General features: G+C 44.2%; 1 protein-coding gene across 3 annotated transcripts in view; it reads left to right on the forward strand.

Moving 5' to 3' along the window:
- Positions 1 to 17,322, forward strand: part of ELOVL4 (ELOVL fatty acid elongase 4) — a 31,703-nt gene extending 14,381 nt beyond the window's left edge. The window contains exons 5-8 of one of the 3 annotated variants that reach the window (XR_012715331.1): positions 511 to 638; positions 10,149 to 12,375; positions 12,423 to 16,295; positions 16,700 to 17,322. Coding sequence is in view for 1 of the 3 variants with exons in the window: in XM_075268283.1 (XP_075124384.1) it covers positions 511 to 638; positions 10,149 to 10,454 (434 nt within the window). In the remaining 2 variants the exon portion in view is untranslated. Of the gene's footprint in view, positions 1 to 510; positions 639 to 10,148; positions 16,334 to 16,699 lie in introns of those variants that run through there. The other 2 variants (XR_012715330.1, XM_075268283.1) reach the window with 2 other exon arrangements.
- Positions 17,323 to 19,709: the final 2,387 nt, after the last annotated feature.

Genomic DNA, 19,709 nt, shown 5'->3' on the forward strand with positions numbered 1-19,709 from the left:
GACACGTGTATACGTGTCTGAATGTGCGGCGCGTTCCTCCGTGGGACAGGAGCCTTAGATAGGAGATTTTTATTTGTAATGGAAAAACCCCTTTAGGCTAAAAAAACCTACATAGAGGGCTGCGGCAAAGAAAAGCGCTGTGGAAAAAACTGGAGTGGCATTAGCAAGGTTTATCCCACAGTGCTTTTTATGGAAATTGAACCTCTGCGTACTTTCTGCTTCCATTATACCTGTAGGGATACCGCCCACATTTCCATAGGTATAATTGACTTGCTCGATTTCCAAAACCAGTATGGTTTTGGAAATTGCAGTGTGTCCGCTGCGTGCATTTTCCCACTGTGTGTAGATGGGATTAAGTAGAATCCCATCCACTTTCACGGTTTGTAAAAAGCTGCAGTCAAACTGCAGCGTTAACACCACATGGGGCCCCAGAGTTAGGCTAAAGGTGACATGGTGTAACTATTTTGGCTGAATGTACTTTTACATGGCTGATGTATCATTTCTTTCCAGCTTTCTTTGGTGCACATATGAATGCCTTGATCCATGTGGTAATGTACTTGTACTATGGCTTAGCTGCCTGTGGTCCACATCTTCAGAAGTATCTCTGGTGGAAAAAATACTTGACAATCTTACAACTGGTAAGATACGTTGTTTTATTTTTTATTGTTAACATGTGTGAAATAATATGTTAGTTTCTGACCCCAGAAGTCCTGTTTGGGCTTTATAAGTTCCCTGGCTTCTCTATTAGGAATTTTCTGCTTTCACTATTTTATACATGTGTATACATAAACCAGAGGCTATATAATAATACAGGGAGACAAAACTATTTGTAGCTGCCTTGTTCTATAGGCAGAATATATACTGCTGTAACAATAGTTGTATATTGTCATTTCATATTCTACATGCTAAAAAGATACCACTGTCCAGGTAGATGTGGAGGATGTGGATATCTGTGTGTAAAGTTAGATCTCTTTAATAGTAGTTGTATGTTGTGCCATGATCATCAGATTCTGTGTTGACAAAGAATTGTAAAGCGCAATCCATTTGCTGTTTGTATATTAATACTGATCATGTTTAGCTCAGAATGAGATCGCACAAAATAGTTATTTGGATGACTCTCCCAGACATGTTACAATACAGAACAATTAATTCAGCTCTGAACCTCTTAGGCTAAGTTCACACTGGTGTTATTTTGTCCATTGTTCTGATCTGACATAGGCAGATTACTGGAAAGGTTATAGAATTTTTCTTCCTCCATCCTCTTCCTGCCAAGGCTGTTCCCTGTCGTCCGTACCAGCAGCACAATGTGGGGTATTTCTGCCCCTGTGTGCTGGTAGGACAGGCAGATATTTAATTAACCAATCAAATGCGTGGCAGGCCCTATAAGAGGGCACAAGAACCTCCCCTCTGCGTGTTTTTTTCTGTCCTGTATGGACAGAGGACAGGTGGGAGGACTTGTGTCCTCTTAGAGAAGCTCAGCAGGATCACTCACCTCCTGAGCGGTTGTTTTCTTCTTGTCACCTTCTGTGCCCTGCGAGGAGAAGGTGCTTGTTAGCCATGTGTGGCTACCCCCCTCCCCCCCCTCTCCTCCGCTTCCCCCGCTCCTTGTGACTTACCTGACATTTTGGTGAGAGTCCGGGGACTCCGCATGCCGCCTCTGGTGGCCGCGCGGACTGCCGGCGGGTGGAACCACACTGTTGTGTATCCTGTTCCCCGCCGGCCGCGGTAAGCGCGCACTTCTGGTTTCGCCGGAAGTATCATGGCGCCATGGCAATGGCCTGGCGCTGGCGGCCGCTCACTCAGGGGAGATTCAGGCCTTATTAAAGGCCGGAAAAGACGGGGAGATGTGGGGGTAAGTGCCCGGGTTAAGGGCCTCTTGGTGGGGGGGGAATGTATATCTTTGCAGACCCCTGATTACAGGAGTAGTTGTCTGGGCAGGTTGCCTCACCTGCTTTGATTGTGGCTCCGCCCACTTCCAGACGGCCAGAATTAAGAGGCTGGCTGGCCTGGTGTCAGAGACCTTCCTGCAGTATCTGCTGAAGGCGTGTGATTGTGGTGTTCATTGATCTTGAACTCTTTGCCAGTTTGCAAACTTTATTGGGATCCGTCACGTCGCTGTCCGGTCTACAGGACCTGGTAAGATTTACCCTTTTTTAAAGCTGGTATGATGTCATGGTGACAGTGTTGCATGGTCTATTATCTCTCTCTGTAGGATATGTCATCCTCTACTACCCCTCCTGGGGATGGTAGGAGGAAAACCTCTTCCAAGAGGAAACATCTTTCCTGCTTCGATTGCGACACACCGCTCCCTGATGGTAGGTAGCGGCTTGAAAGGTTGTGCCCTGCGGGGTACTACTGGTCCTATAACTTGCCTATTTTCAGGCTATGAGTGGGCCCGTTGTCGTGGGTGCAGAGGTCCTCCACCTGTGGAGCCCTCTCCCAGAGATATGATGGCCTGGGTCAAGGAGATGGTGAGTTTGGGCATCGCTTGGGTAAATAGTTTTTCCCTTGCTTGTACTCTCCTTTTTGTTTTGCAGGATGATTCCCTCAAAGGGATCCATTGCACCTTGTCTCAGCTCACCAAGAGACCATGCTCTGAGCACCGTTCCTCGTCTCTCCCCCCCTTGGAACACCTGCGGGTGGCAGAGGATGATTCCTCCGAGGACGACTCAGTCATTTCCAGCAGACCTGCGTTCCATTATGAACAAACAGGCAGGCTGCTGAAGTCCATCCGGTCTACAGTGGGCCGAGATGTTGATGGGGAAGCCTCCACGTCTGCCTCTGGGGGACATATTGCCTTCCATGCGGACGCCACGCTGACCGACCTTATGGCGCAGCAGTGGAAACAGCCAGAGAAAGGACATTCGCTTTCCAGGATCTTCAAGAGTTTGTTTCCTGTTAACACTACCCAGTGGGATTCCTGGGGGCCTCCCCCGAAGGTGGATTTGGCCGTAGCAAAGCTGTCCCGCAGAACCCTGGTGCCCTTGGAAGATGGTTCAAATCTTGAGGACCCTCTGGATCGTAGGGCGGACTCCGTTCTGAAGAAGGTCTACTCAGCTTCCTCCGTGCAAGCCTCTGTGGCCATAGCCTCCTCTACGGTTGGTGACTTTTTGCGCAACTGCTTAGCCGCCTTGGAGCGGGATATAGACTCGGGCGTAGACAGAGATGAGATTCTGGCCTCTATGAAAAGAGTTCATAGGGCTGCAGATTATTTGGCAGAATCCTCCCGCCATCAATTAAAAATCTCCGCCAAATCTATGGCGTTGTCTACTGCGGCCCGTAGACCCCTTTGGCTAAAGCCTTGGTGGGCAGATTTTGCGTCTAAAGCAGCTCTCTGTGCTCTCCCCTTTGAGCCGGGAAGGGTGTTTGGCCAAAGCTTAGACGCCATTATGGAGGGATTAGCTGAAGATAGGGGAAGGTCCCTACCTCAAGCATCCAGGGGCAGACGTGCTCCCTCTAGAGGCAGAGGTTCTTCCTCTAATTATAGACTCCCTTCCCAACAACGGCGTTCTAGATATCGCCCTAGGGGAGCTGGTCATGGCGCTTCCAAGGAGGACACCAAGAGGAAGACTGAGTTTTGACGTGGGGCAGCTCCCTGTGGCCCCCCCTTCCTGTGGGAGGACATCTTTCCTCCTTTTCCAGAGCATGGTTCACCCATATCCAAGACCCATGGGTGTTGAAGATCATACAGCACGGGTATCACATCAACTTTCATCTTCCACCTCCAGATCGGTTCGTTTCCACCCAAACTCTTCCACCTTCTCAGCAGGCCAGTCTAGAAGCCTCAGTTGCCGAATATGTTACCAAGGGCGCCCTGGAGAAGGTACCAGCCTCAGACCACGGTCTGGGAGTCTACTCCCCCGTCTTTCTGGTCCCCAAGTTCACCGGGGGCTGGAGGATGATAATAGATCTGAGGTACCTCAATCGGTTTATCAGGAAGAGGTCATTTCGAATGGAAACCGTGGATTCCGTGGCTGTGTTTCTTCAGCCAGGAGAGGTGATGGTTACCCTCGATTTGAAGGACGCCTATCTACATGTCCCCATTGCTCATTTCCACAGGAAGTTCCTCAGGATTGCCGTCGCTATGGCCGGCCACAGGGAGCACTATCAATTCACAGCTCTGCCATTCGGCATCACGTCCGCCCCACTGGTATTCACCAAGGTGATTGCTCTGGTCGCCGCGGCCCTCAGACTTCAGGGTCTTTTCATCATCCCTTATCTAGACGACTGGCTACTGAAAGCTCAGTCTCCTGCTGCCCTCCTCCAGCAGCTCAACCTTGCCATCAACTTCCTACAGGAGTTAGGATTATCAATTGGGAGAAGTCCGAAATCGTTCCATCCACCCGAAGAAAATTCCTCGGATTTATAGTGGATTCAGAAGCGATGCAGATCTTCCTCTCCAGTCCAAGGAAGGAAAGAATCCAAGCCAGTGCACGATTCCTATTGCGCACTCGGCAGGTAACCATCCGGACCGCCATGAGAGTCCTGGGCCTGATGTCATCCTCGGCCAAGGCGGTCCCTTGGGGTTTATGGCATTTTCGTCCTCTGCAGATGGAAGTGTTGAGAACCTGGAACAGGTCTCCACGGGGATTGAACAAGAAGATCTGCCTTTCTCCCGCTACCCGTCTTTCCCTCAGATGGTGGATACACCTGAAAGACGGAAGGTCCACGGTCCCGACAGTGTGGACCCTGTTGACAACAGATGCATCCCAGTGGGGATGGGGAGCCCATTGTCAAGACAAAACTGTACAAGGACGATGGAGATGTCCGGAGCCGGGGTTATCCAATCTCAAGGAACTCAGAGCAGTGTACCTGGCCCTAGTACACTTTGCCCCAGAATTGAAAGGCAAGTCTGTCAAAATCCGGTGCGACAATATGACGGTGGTAGTCTATATAAACAAACAAGGGGGCACCAGGTCACCAACCTTGCTGAGAGAGACGAATCTCATATTTGCCTGGACGGAGAAGAATCTGGTCCAGTTATCCACTGTTCACATAAAGGGTTCCCTGAACATAGTAGCGGATCAGCTGAGTCGGGGTATTACAGTATCAGGAGAATGGTCTCTCAATCCAGACGTATTTCAACAGATCGTCCAGAGATGGGATCTCCCGGAGGTCAATCTTATGGCTACCCGACTCAACGCCAAGGTGGGGACCTTCTGCTCTCTGTACCAGGAGGACAATCCCTTGGCGGTGAATGCCCTGTCCATCCCATGGAGGTTCAGGCTGTTTTACATATTCCCTCCAATTCCAATCATACCGAAGGTATTGATAAAAATAAGACAGGACCAAGCCTCGGGAATAGCCATAATCCCGTTCTGGCCAAAAAGGGCTTGGTTTGCTCAGCTCATACAAATGAGTCAGGGCATATATTGGAGGCTTCCCCCACTCCCAGACCTGGTAACCCAAGGAGAGCTGAGATGCCAGGATCTGAGGAGACTCAACCTGACAGCCTGGAGGTTGACCAGTCCCTATTGAGAAATAGAGGACTGTCACAAGCCGTCTTGAAGACCCTATCCAGCGCCAGAGCAGATTTGACTAACAGGAACTACCGTCGAATAGGTAACATCTTTAACCCCTTAAGGACCAGGCCATTTTTTGGTTTCGCATTTTCGTTTTTCCCTCCTCACATTTCAAGAGCCATAACTTTTTCATTTTTCAGTTCACAGAGTCACATGATGGCTTATTGTTTGCGGGACAAATTGTACTTTGTAATGGCACCATTCAATATGCTGTGCAATGTACTGGGAAGCTGGAAAAAAATTCAGAATGAGGCGCAATTGGAGAAAAAATGCATTTGCGCCATTTTCTTATGGGTTTAATTTTTACAGCATTCACTGTTTGGTACAAATGACATGTTACCTGTGTTCTACGTGTCAGTACAAACGCGGTGATACCAAATTTATATAGTATTTGAAATTTTTTGATACTTTTAAAAAAATGATAAACTTTGCAAAATAGAAAAAAAAATGTGTGTCATCATGTTCTAACACCTGTAACTTTTTCATATTTCCATGTATGGAGCTGGTTGTGGTGTCTTTTTATGCGGGACAAGATGACGTTTCTATTGATACCATTTGGGGAAAGATCCGATGGTTTGATCACTTTTTATTCAATTTTTTATAGGAGGCAAAGTGTTGAAAAAAACGCTTTTTGGCTGTTTTTATTTTTTTTGCCGCTACGCCGTTCGCAGTACGGGATAAATGTTTTAATATTCTAATAGTTCAGGCATTTTGGAGCGCAGGGATACCTAATATGTTTATGTTTAATGTTCTTTAATTACTTTTATAGCTGATCTAGGGAAAGGGGGGTGATTTGAACTTTTATATTTTTTTTATTTTTTTAATACTTTTAAAAACTTTTTTTTTTCTTCTGTTACATTTATGATCAGACCCCTTAGGTACCTTGAAACCTAGGGGGTCTGATCGCTCATACTATTCACTGCAATACTACAGTACTGCAGTGAATAGCAGAATCCCAGCACTTCTATTAGACGATGCCTCTGGCATCGTCTAATAGATCTAGTGCAGAGACAAGCCTGGAAGCCTTCAATAGGCTTCCGGCTGTCATAGCAACCGATCACCGCCCTCTTGTGACGTTCAGGAGGGCGGCGATCGGCGAAACATGGCGGCGCCCATGCCGCCGGCGCCGTTTACACACTGCGGTCACGTTTGACCGCAGTGTGTAAAGGGTTAACAGCAGCGATCGGCTCGGGCACCGACCGCTGCTGTTAGTGGCAGGTCCTGGCTGTATTATACAGCCGGCATCTGCCGTGTATGGAGCGAGCTCAGCGTGTGAGCTCGCTCCATACATCCCCATGCGACCCATGACGTACAGTTACGTCAAGGGTCGCTAAGGGGTTAATGCCTGGTGTCTGCAGCATCAAGTGGACTCCACCGATCCCCCTACGGAGGCGATCCTGGACTTCCTTCAAGACGGACTAGACAGAGGTCTTGCTGCGGCCACACTCAAGGTACACGTAGCGGCCCTGTCCGCCTATCTGGGGAGGCGTTTGTCTCAGGATTCCTTAGTGAGCACCTTTATTAAAGGGGCAACTAGGCTGAGACCGGTGGTAAACACCCCTGTCCACCAATGGGACCTTATTCCGGTCCTGAACGCCCTATGTGGCCAGCCATTTGAACCTCTGGAAGAGGTCTCCCTCAAGTCGCTAACCGGCAAAATGCACACAACTGTCAACACAAATGTCACAACTACCAAACCACCTTTTTCTCTGACCATGTACAGCTTAGGTTCCTCCCTGGGTTTCGTCCCAAGGTGCCATCTGCTGTAAACAGGAACCAACTGATTTCCCTTCCAGTATTTTTTCCGTTCCCTTCTTCTGCTGAAGAAGAAAGATGGCACAAGCTGGATGTGGTTAGATGCCTGCAGATCTACTTGCAGCGCACTCGCCCCTTTAGGCGGACTGAAAACCTGTTGGTCAGCTACACGGGGAAAAACAAGGGCGCCAAAGCTACAATATCCCAGTGGGTTACCGAGACTATTAGAGTCGCCTATACCGCCCAAGGGCTGTCGGCTCCATCTTTCCTTCATGCCCATTCAACCAGGGCAGTGTCCACTTCACGGGCAGAAAGAAGTGCTTTGTCTGTGGACCAAATATGCGCAGCTGCCTCTTGGGCATCTGAATCCACCTTCATTCGGCATTACCGCCTGAAGGACCAAGTGGCAGATTCCACTGCCTTTGCCCAGACCGTTTTAAGTTCGGTCATGGGTTTGTCCCACCCATCTTGGGGACCTGCTTGCTATATCCCCATATTGTGCCGCTGGTACGGACGACAGGGAACAAGTGATTATGAAGATAATCGTTTCCCTTAGTCCTAACAGCGGCACAAGATTTCCCACCCTGGGAATCATATCTTATGTATAAAACTGTATATAAATGTTACTTTTGTATTTACACGCAGAGGGGAGGTTCTTGTGCCCTCTTATAGGGCCTGCCACGCATTTGATTGGTTAATTAAATATCCGCCTGTCCTACCAGCACACAGGGGCAGAAATACCCCACATTGTGCCGCTGTTAGGACTAAGGGAAACAAGATTATCTTCATAATCACTTGTTTTCTCCATATCACCTGCCCTTTCTCTTCCTCCAATTTCTCACCACATTCCCATTGTATGTTGATTTGGGGGAAGCCCCATGCTGTATTTACTACTAAAATCCTAATAAAATCTTTAATGAGAAATAAAAATCAACAACAGGAAAAAAGTTATAGAATGGCAGATGCAGATGAATCATAATGAATCATACACTCACCGGCCACTTTATTAGGTACACCATGCTAGTAACGGGTTGGACCCCCTTTTGCCTTCAGAACTGCCTCAATTCTTCGTGGCATAGATTCAACAAGGTGCTGGAAGCATTCCTCAGAGATTTTGGTCCATATTGACATGATGGCATCACACAGTTGCCGCAGATTTGTCGGCTGCACATCCATGATGCGAATCTCCCGTTCCACCACATCCCAAAGATGCTCTATTGGATTGAGATCTGGTGACTGTGGAGGCCATTGGAGTACAGTGAACTCATTGTCATGTTCAAGAAACCAGTCTGAGATGATTCCAGCTTTATGACATGGCGCATTATCCTGCTGAAAGTAGCCATCAGATGTTGGGTACATTGTGGTCATAAAGGGATGGACATGGTCAGCAACAATACTCAGGTAGGCTTTGGCGTTGCAACGATGCTCAATTGGTACCAAGGGGCCCAAAGAGTGCCAAGAAAATATTCCCCACACCATGACACCACCACCACCAGCCTGAACCGTTGATACAAGGCAGGATGGATCCATGCTTTCATGTTGTTGACGCCAAATTCTGACCCTACCATCCGAATGTCGCAGCAGAAATCGAGACTCATCAGACCAGGCAACGTTTTTCCAATCTTCAATTGTCCAATTTCGATGAGCTTGTGCAAATTGTAGCCTCAGTTTCCTGTTCTTAGCTGAAAGGAGTGGCACCCGGTGTGGTCTTCTGCTGCTGTAGCCCATCTGCCTCAAAGTTCGACGTACTGTGCGTTCAGAGATGCTCTTCTGGCTACCTTGGTTGTAACGGGTGGCTATTTGAGTCACTGTTGCCTTTCTATCAGCTCGAACCAGTCTGGCCATTCTCCTCTGACCTCTGGCATCAACAACGCATTTCCGCCCACAGAACTGCCGCTCACTGGATGTTTTTTCTTTTTCGGACCATTCTCTGTAAACCCTAGAGATGGTTGTGCGTGAAAATCCCAGTAGATCAGCAGTTTCTGAAATACTCAGACCAGCTCTTCTGGCACCAACAACCATGCCACGTTCAAAGGCACTCAAATCACCTTTCTTCCCCATACTGATGCTCGGTTTGAACTGCAGGAGATTGTCTTGACCATGTCTACATGCCTAAATGCACTGAGTTGCCGCCATGTGATTGGCTGATTAGAAATTAAGTGTTAACGAGCAGTTGGACAGGTGTACCTAATAAAGTGGCCGGTGAGTGTATTTGCTTCAGTCACCGTTCACTTGACACTTTATCTTTTTTTTTCTCTTTCTAAATAGAGAAGTTTCCGAGTGCTTCTGTCATTCTAGTACATTTTAGTCTATTGTTCTGATCCTATGATATCACTAGTGTGAACCTAGCCTTAGGGCCCGTTCACACGGAGTAAACGCGTGTGTATTTTGGCAAAATACACGTGTAAAAATAAGACTCCCATTGACTTCAATGACATTTTACACGTGTATTTTTTTTTTTTTTATGTAGATTGTGAGCCCTATGTGGGGCTCACAATGTACTTTTTTTTTTTCCTATCAGTATGTCTTTTTGGAATATGGGATGGAAATCCATGCAAACACGGGGAGAACATACAAACTCCTTGCAGATGTTTTTTTGCCCTTGGCGGGATTTGAGCACCAGGACCCCAGCGCTGCAAGGCTGCAGTGCTAACCACTGAGCCACCGTGTGCCCCCCATTTTACATGTGTATTTTGACATGTTTTTTTACACATGTAAATTGAAGACAATGGGAGTCTTATTTTTACATGTGTATTTTGCCAAAATACAGTACACGCGCGTTTAGTCCGTGTGAACGGGCCCTTAGACTTTTTTTAATTAGTAATATTCTATGTCACCTGTCTAACGTTTCTTTGGTTTGTTTGTTTCTAGGTTCAGTTCCATGTCACTATTGGTCACACTGCCCTTTCTCTTTACATTGATTGTCCCTTCCCAAAATGGATGCATTGGGCGCTAATTGTATATGCCATCACCTTCATTGTTCTCTTTGTAAACTTCTACTATCGGACATACAAAGCTCCAAAAGGTTCAGCACGAAGTGGAAAGGCTATCCAGAATGGAAAATCAGTGGCCAATGGCGGAGCCGTTACCAATGGTGCACTGAACAAGCATGAGAACCACAAAGTGGGTGTAGAGAATGGAAGGAAAAGGAGGAAGGGGAAAGCGAAGCGAGAGTAATTGACTGCACGCCTTATTCTGTCTGGTTATCTGGATCCTCTACTCTTAAGGGAGACTCTCCCTTTTGAATAAATATACACAGTTGATCAAGCACTATAAAGCTCTTTAGGTACATGTATTGACTTGGTATTACTTCTTTAATAGATATATAGAATGGAGCTTGATCTGTCCTTAATTTCTTCTTTCCAGCCTGAAATGAACAACTAGCACTGTTCTATTTTTACGCGTTCTCTGGAGGGAGCAATGACAGCCTCTGTTGGCTCACACACAGCGAGGGAGTTCCTAGTGAATAATATGTTGTAGTAGCAAAGAGGATTCTCTAACCAGTAATTCAGATGATTAAGGAGGAGACAGAAATCACTGCAAGAAAAATAAACCAAGGGATCATTCTATTCTTATTGTTAAGCATGTCACAATATTATGGCACATTCTCCATGTTTAGCTGTGAGAATGAGGTTATTATGTTTAATTGCTCCTAGAATACAAAAAACATAAAGGTGGAGCTTATGTGGCGCAGCGGCTCGAAAGAGCCATCGGCTTCCTGGAAATCACCTTTATCTTCATTCTTTATCCTCTGCTAGCTGAGCTGGTTTTGTATTCCCACTGTTCTATCCAACCAGTTCCTGTCCTCTGTGATTTCTGTGACCCATTGGTTGTTTCTGCACCCGGTGTAATACCCATGTGCTACCCCGATGTTAACACTCCATGCTATGTGTGGGCACAGGCATAGCAAGTGAATGTGGTAGGCACATGAACAACCTAAATGACTAAAGTATGTCAATGAGGGACATCAAACTAACTATTTGTACCTGTACATTTTTAGAATACATAGTGAGTTCTGCTATCATTTATTATCCTGGCTTTGAAAATCAGTCCTCCCCCTCCCCTTTAAAGGCTTTCCTGTTGGTTTAGACTATACAAGTACTTACACAGAGGATGGATAGTGACTGACGGTGTCCTGCTCTGTAAGCTATTTCTATATATCTTATGGTTTCTTCTGATACTGCTTTTACTGGGACACCAGATTTTGTTTACTACAACCAAATTTTATTGGTGGTCTTGATACATGACCCAGAGTGGCTAAAGAATTGTTCTGGACAAAAATGAATTTGGCTAAGGCGTGAGGTGTTTTTAGGAGGAGGAATTTGAGTCAGTTTCCTAACCAAAAACTCCATGTGAACTTAGCCTAAGGCCCGGGCCCCACGGACCGGAAACGCCGCGATTTGCCCACAGCGGAGACACAGCAGGAAAAATTGCGGCGTTGTACAGTGCAGGCAAAGTGGATAGGATTCATGCGAATCCCATCCCCACTTTGCGGAAAAGATCGCAGCGCGGACACACTGCGATTTGCAAAGCCGTTGCGGCTTTGCAAATCGCAGCATGGCAATTATTTCTACGGAAACACCGGCGGCTTTCCCGTAGATATAATGTTAAGAGAAAGTCCGCAGAGGAAAACTCTGTGAACTTTCTCTTAAAAGCGCTGCGTAAAGAACCGCAATGCGTTCACACAGCGGTTCTTCCCACAGCGCTTTAGTGCTGCAGATACGGCCCATGGGGCCTTAGCCTAATAGTCATTTGATTACACAAACCCATGAATTACACAAACCTTCATTGTAAGCTATAAAAGCCTAGGCAAATATGTGAATAGAAAACAAGGGTCTTAAAAATGTACCCTATACAAAAACACTGAAAATGAGTTCCTGTAAAGGATGTAAAACCCTTTAGCTGCCGTCTCAGTCAGTGCCATAGGCTGCTCAATATTAGTGACCAGAAGATATATATTATTATTACTATTAAGATTTAGTATCACATTTTTGGAATAGTCTCGGTGCCCAATATTAGCTATACAATGACCTTAGCTGTTTTTTATATTCTGTGTTTTTTCCATAACACCCATTCGTTTGAGCTTTAATGATGTACAGTAAAGATTTCCTTAAAGTTCATTTTCCTTTTAATCTGTATTAAAAGTCTTTTTAATACAAAACCATTGCAACTTTTTAATAACAGTATCCAAACAAGTGCAAAACAGCTTTTCCAGTATTTGACATACCATAAACTACAATCCCTATCACACTTTCAACATTGATGTGAAAGTGCTTTCAAATCTCAGTTCTTTGAAATTTGATCATATTATCTGCCACAATCTTTGCAAATCTCTGTGAATCAGCTTCACCTAAATCAGTTAGGCCTTGTGTTCTGTAATGTAAATATCTGTGCTCACCAAATTAATTTATTAACCATTGCATTTAAGGTCGACCCCCATGTGCTGTAAACACAGCGTTTTACAGTCACAGCAAAGTGACTTGGTTTCTAGCAAATCCCATCCCCTTTTTTCAGGTAAATACAAAGTCGTTTTGGTTTTGGTCACGGCATGTCAATTATACCTGCGGAAACGCTGGCGATTCCCCTTAGGTGTAATTGAAACAGAAAGTCTCCAGAGGAAACCGTTAGGCCAATGTGAGGCCTTGGTCTAAAGAAGACTTTTCACCAACTTCAGTCCTTACCATCTGTTAATAGGCGCTGCTTCAATGATTCTGGTGTACTTCGTTTTTTTTCTCTAGCTCCCACTGTTCCTGAGCAATCAATGCTGTTAGTTATGGATTCTAGTACGTTATTTAGTCTCTGTACTGTCAGGAGGGTGGTGTTAGGCAGGAACAAGCAAGGGCTCTCAGTTCTGACACTGGCTGCCTCTGATTGGGATATCTGAATCACACCCCCTGCCTGACACTGCCCTTCTGACATTACAGAGCTTAAAGGGATTCTACCACTAAATCGGTATTTTTTCTGCTTTAGACATCGGAATAACCTTTAGAAAGGCTTTTCGTCTCTTACCTTTAGACATGGTCTCCGCTGCGCCGTTCCTTAGGGTGAGTTCACACGGAGTAAAGTGCCGCGTGATGTGGCACGTAGACGCCGCATTAGCTTTTGCGGGCTGTATACGCTCCCATTGATTTCAATGGGAGCCGGGATCATATATGCGGCGCTCTTTTGCGGCCGCAAAATAACGCCGCGTCTACGATCCTCACTCCCATTGAAATCAATGGAAGCGTATACAGCCCGCAAAAGCTAACGCGGCGTCTACGTGCCACATCACGCGGCAAAAAAAAAAAAATTCCATCTGTGCGAGAATCAGTAGAACAGCGAAAATTAACAGACACTAAGCACTTGGTAAATGTAGTGAGAGGTCCTCTTTAAAATGCATTCTATTATAGGCTATTGGTTATGGCGGAAGCAAGGGTGTAAGTAGGAGGCCATTCTCTGTTCTCTCGGCATGCTCTAACAGTGTTAATAGTTTATTTTTTTCAATTACCAAAATGAAGTGAATGAAAGAGAAATCTAAACCAAATCAATATTTGGTATGATCGCCCTCTGGAAGAGGAATCCTGGAAGTGTTGATATGGCCCGGCAGAAGCCTGATTGCCACATTATTGACCCTGTTTGTGATTACAAGAAGAAACCGAAGGATTTGAGCAAGCCTACATCCACAGAAGATCTGTGCTTAAATCTCCAAGATGTTTGGAAAAACATGAGTTCCTTCAAAAACTGTATGCAAGTGTGCCTGGAAGAATTAATACTGTTTTGAAGGCAAAGGCTTGTTCCTGTTGTGGTAGAATTTGATTATGATCTCCAAACTATAGATCTCTGCTTATTGTCTGTGCACTTCCAATTCCTAAGTGCTCTGTATTAGTAGGGATAATTGCATTTAGCTGGAGAGAAGATGGTATACAAAGCTCTAAGGCATGTGTGAAATCTTCTACCAAATGTCACATTAATTTGATTTATTTTGTAATCAGAGACTTTACAATGTACAACTAGGTTCCATCTAATGGCAATGATCCTTTAAGGCAGGGGTCCTCAAACTTTTTAAACAGTGGGCCGGAGGCAGAGCAGGTCGCACAGACATCGGGAGCGGTGCCCTCCAATAGGTAAAGTGAATTGCGCTCCATGGCCTGGCCCGAGCTCCCCAGGAGCTTCATTATAAATGCACGGTTGTCGGCGGCGCCAGACATAATTGCTTGGCGGGCCGCAGTTTGAGGACCCCTGCTTTAAGGTGTGGTTTCCAATCAGAATTACCATATGAGACATGTATATATTAAATTTGTTGTGCTTACTTATATTGGATCGCATTATGCTGTAAGTAAAAATAGATAACAGATGGTCTACAGCAGATGGACAACAATATGTGCAGAGGGGGGCAACACGGTGGCTCTGTGGTTAGCACTGTAGCCTTGCAGCGCTTGAGTCCTGGGTTCAAATCCCGCCAGGAACATCTGCAAGGAGTTTGTATGATCTCCCTGTGATTGCGTGGATTTCCTCCCATTCTACTAAGACATACTGATAGGCAAAAAAAAAAAAAAAAAGTACATTGTAATGCCTATATGGGGCTCACAATCTACATTAAAAAAAAACAACATGTGCAGAGAAAGGAAGATCTGTGTAAAATTAGACAATGGTCAGCTTAGTAAAATTAATGTTTTAAAACTTTTATGCTCTGTTCTCTTCAAACTCCCTTATCACTCCAAGTTGTAGTTTGATTTTGATTTCTCACTTATGTGGTAATTGAGAGAAATAAACTATTAATACTTATGTTGTGGAAAATATTCTTACTTTGAAGAATTTTTTGTACACCTGCATAAAACTTTTGCATAGTACTTTATCCTTCAAATTTTGTGAGTAATTAATAGACAATAAAGGACAGCAATGAGATTTGGTGCAGGGAGAGGGGGTATAGTGCCAGTAGCATTAAACTTAATCTTTACTCTTTATCACCATGTTAGTTTTAGATTGACAATCTTGTACTGAAGGTTACACCTTTGCACCCCAATCATGGTTCATAACTAAATTCATCTGTACTGCTATATAGTGTCGATGCTGCTTCTGTGTTGGTGATAGACAGAGAGTGGATTTTCCTGTTACCTGTGTGCTGTGTATGGGAGACATCATAGCAGGTGCTCTCCAACCACTCTGGAGCTGAGCTAAGGAAAATCTGACAGAGACTGAACCAATAGAAAAGAAGATTATTGAAAAAAGTCCCAACAAGTCATATAATGGCCAGATATCCATGTACTGTAAACTCGACAGCTGTAAAGATATCCATAAAGATAAGATATCTGTACAGAATTTAGAAAAATAAATCAATAAAGGTGGACATGCACTGTAAAGCAAAAGCAACACGGTATGGCGGTCTGTGTTGCATCTGGTGGCCGGCTATTTTATATGTGGGGACTATATGGGTTTACTATAAGCAACTTTTATTCTTTATTGTTAAGTCGTACAATTTACTAATCGTGGTCTTCAGACCAAATGTAGTTTTGTAAATCTAAACCGGGCAGAACCTGTACATGTAGGTATAATGTCTACTGTCTTATTATTTTGCATTGTTGGAAATATTTTCACTTGTCCTAATGTCCTTCTGACTGTTGTGTTTTTTGTTTGTTTTTATTTTTCAGAATTAGAGATTTTTAGAATAGGTAAATGTAATGTATGATTCATCCCAATGATATTTTATTTGGTGCTTTTGAGTAACATTACTGTGAGATGAGAATTTTCAATATTTTGGCTTGTGATAAATAACGGGTTTGTGTACTACTGATGTATGTGTATGTGGCGCAGATTTATGCTGACTTGGACATATCAAATGGCAAGAGGTTTTTTTTCCTTTACAAAACAAGATGTAAAGGGAATGAGCCCTATCATAACATACAATACTCATTTTTTGTTTTCTTTTTTGTGTCAACTTTATAAGCACAGGGCATGAGATCAAAAAATGTGGGAAAAGAGTAATGGACTTTATTTTATTGATTAATTTCTTAATATGGAGTAAAAGTAGGAACGGAAAGTGTGTTGTACATTTAAGGGTGCATTCACACTGAGTAAACGCTAGCTTATTCTGAACGTAAAACACGTTCAGAATAAGCGGCGTCTAAAGCAGCTCCATTCATTTCTATGGGAGCGGGGATACGAGCGCTCCCCATAGAAATGAATGGGCTGCTTCTTTCACTCCGTGCAGTCCCATTGAAGTGAATGGGGAGTGCCGGCGTATACGGCAAGCTCTGCTCATGCCGGAGCGTACACGCCGGCACTCCCCATTCACTTCAATGGGACTGCACGGAGTGAAAGAAGCAGCCCATTCATTTCTATGGGGAGCGCTCGTATGCCGGCTCCCATAGAGATGAATGGAGCTGCTTTAGACGCCGCTTATTCTGAACGTGTTTTACGTTCAGAATAAGCTAGCGTTTACTCAGTGTGAATACACCCTAAATGTGTTATTTATTCTGAAAAAATCAGGGGAATCTGAATGTCTGTTATCTAACGCTGTGTACTTTTACCTTAAGTCTATCCATACATATATCATTTTGAATGTGATGATAAAGTTGCAGCCCATATGGCATGCATGGGGTAGAGGAATAAGCATGGGCTTATATACAATTTATTGTAGAGGACTCTACACATATATTAGGCTGTGATTCTATGCTGTAATAAAATAAGGTCATCAAATAAAATATGACAAAAGATCCCCAGTATGCGCAAGCAAATATACAGTATATCTATAGAAGGTGACCCAAGAGAATTTTGGCCACAAATTGTTTGCAATAAGTCATCTGCAATATTGCTATGTGACTGCATGTGAAGAAATCACAGTGATATTAAGTGTAGACCTGATCTTAAACAGAACTTGAGCCATATTGGTCTTTATCTTATTTAACATCAGAGACACTCATGTTAAAGTTACAGATGTAAACTGAAAAAATGTTATTTCAATAAAATGTATATTGCTGTGTATTTTTCTTTCCTCTTGAAAAACTATTTCATTGTTTAAGTTCACACTGCCGTCATTCTCTTTGTTGTCCTGGACAGTCATAGGATCAGAGCAAGAACTTGAAAGGATAAAATGCTTTTTTTTGTCGATCACACGTAGGAATAGCCGTAAGAAAGGCTATTCTTCTCCTACCTTTAGATGTCTTCTCCACGCCGCTGTTCGGTTGAAATCCCGGTTTTCTTCGGTATGCAAATGAGTTCTCTCACAGCACTGGGGGCGGTCCCAGCGCTCAAACAGCACTGGGGGCGTCCCCAATGCTGCGAGAGAACTCTCCAGTAACGCCTTCATCTTCTTTCAATCTTCTAGGCCTCGGGCAGAGCAGACTGCGCATGCCCGTGGCCACAAGAAAATGACTGCTTACTGTGCCGCTTACGCTTACATTTTTTTTGTGGCCGTGGGGACGCCCCAATGCTGCGAGAGGACTCATTTGCATACCAAACAAAACCGGGATTTCAACTGAACTTTCTATTAATATATCATCTTTAGGAAAACTTTGTGTATGTGTGTGTGTGTGTATATATATATATATATATATATATACACACACGAAGTTTTCATAAAGATGATATATTTACTAAAACTGCTCTCATGTACAATAATTTAGAAGTTAGTCTGCTCAAGACAGCCGATGTCTCATTGATTATAATGTTGATCTGTTTTCCCTGAGTTCTAACAGAAGCACAATATGGGGTATTTCTGAACCTGTGTGCTGGTAGGATAAACAAAACTTTTAATTTACATAATTGATTGAACAGACTATCCCCCTCTAAAAGGACAAAAGAGACCTCCCCATGTGTTAATTATACGTAAAACAGGAATATTATGTAAGCTTGTGCTGTTGTTAGGACTAAAGGAAAACAGATTAACATCATAATTAACAATTCCCTTACATCCTACCTGCAGCTCAATATGTGGATGTAGCAAGCAGATCTCTTAGGGAGGGTTCTCTTGCACTACACAGCTCAATACTGTATGCTCAAAGGCAGTGGCCTCTAAGCTATGTACATCTGACCAGTAATGTTTTACAAAGGTTAGTTGAGACTCCCAAGTGGTGATCACACAGATCTGTTCGAGAGGCATGGAACTACTCTGCCAGAAAGAAGACACAGCTCTAGTTGAATGGGCATTGACAAATTCAGGAAGAGTTAACCCTTGAGAAGAAAAATTGATCTTAGTTACCTCTTTTATCCATATTGACAAAGAAGGTTCAGAAGAGATCTCATTGAGGAATGGGAATTAAAACCATTAGTCTTATGGCCCCTTTAAGGAATCTGGTGATTAAGGACTACTGAGACAAGCGTATGCCTAGACAGAAAGATAGGGCTGCAACTACCCCTATAAAGACCATCCAGAAGAAACCTCAGTAGTAATCCAATTAAAGTTTTAGAACTATTAACCTTTTGTATGGAGCACCATTCCCTGAAGACATTACCTATTCTTAGGTAGCCTCTGTTGGTAGATTCTGCTCTGGAGAAGGAAAGAGTCTTCAGGACAGCTTCTGACAGACCTCTAGATTCCATTAGAGACCGTCCATCCCTCGGGGCTGTCAGATTAAATCTCAGATCCTGGCAACTCTGAAAGACCAGGTACTGGGTTAGGGGAAGCCTCCAATAAATCCCTTGACTCATTTGAATGACTTGTGAAAAAGAAAACCAAGCTCTTTTCAGCCAGAATGGTTTGATGACAATTACTGTAACTTGGTCCTGCCTGACGTTAATCAATTGCCTTAGTATCATGGAAAGTGAAGGAAAATAAATCTCCAAGCGATGGACAGGGCATCCATTGCCAAGGGATTTTGCTCCTGCTATAAGAAACAGAACGTTTTCACCTTGGCGTTGAGTCTTGTCACCATGAGATATATTTCCTGGATACTTTCAGGGTGATCTGATGGAAAATCTCTTGAGAGATCATTCTCCTGATATGGTGAGACCCCAACTAAACTAGTCCACTATTATGTGCAGGGAGCCCATGATGTGAACTGCAGATAGATGGGTCAGATTCCTTTCTGCCCAGGTGAAAATCAGATCGGTCTCCTTCAGAAGAGATAAGGATTTGATGCTTCCCTGTTTGTTCAAATAGAGGATGGTCAACATGTCATACCGGACTTTCACAGCTTTCACTTGGAGGAGAGGGGCAAAATGAAGGAGTGCTAGCTGAGCGTGCAAATGAGTTCTCTCCAGTTTCATAACATGGTCTTCTCTAGCCTGTTCCAGATTCCCTGAACTGTAGTTTCATGCAGGGGGGCTCCTCATCACAAGAGAGATGCATTGGTGGTCAACAGGGTCTAACGAGGTTGGACCGAAGACATCCAGTCTTTCAGATGGATCCACCATCTGAGGGAAAGACGGGTCTTGGGTGAAAGTTTGAACTTTTTAATATCAATCACTACAAATACAGTACTTATATGATATAATGTAAAGCAAAACATTTTCAAC

The sequence above is a fragment of the Leptodactylus fuscus genome, chromosome 3 (assembly GCF_031893055.1).
Source record: "Leptodactylus fuscus isolate aLepFus1 chromosome 3, aLepFus1.hap2, whole genome shotgun sequence".
Lineage (NCBI taxonomy): Eukaryota > Metazoa > Chordata > Amphibia > Anura > Leptodactylidae > Leptodactylus > Leptodactylus fuscus.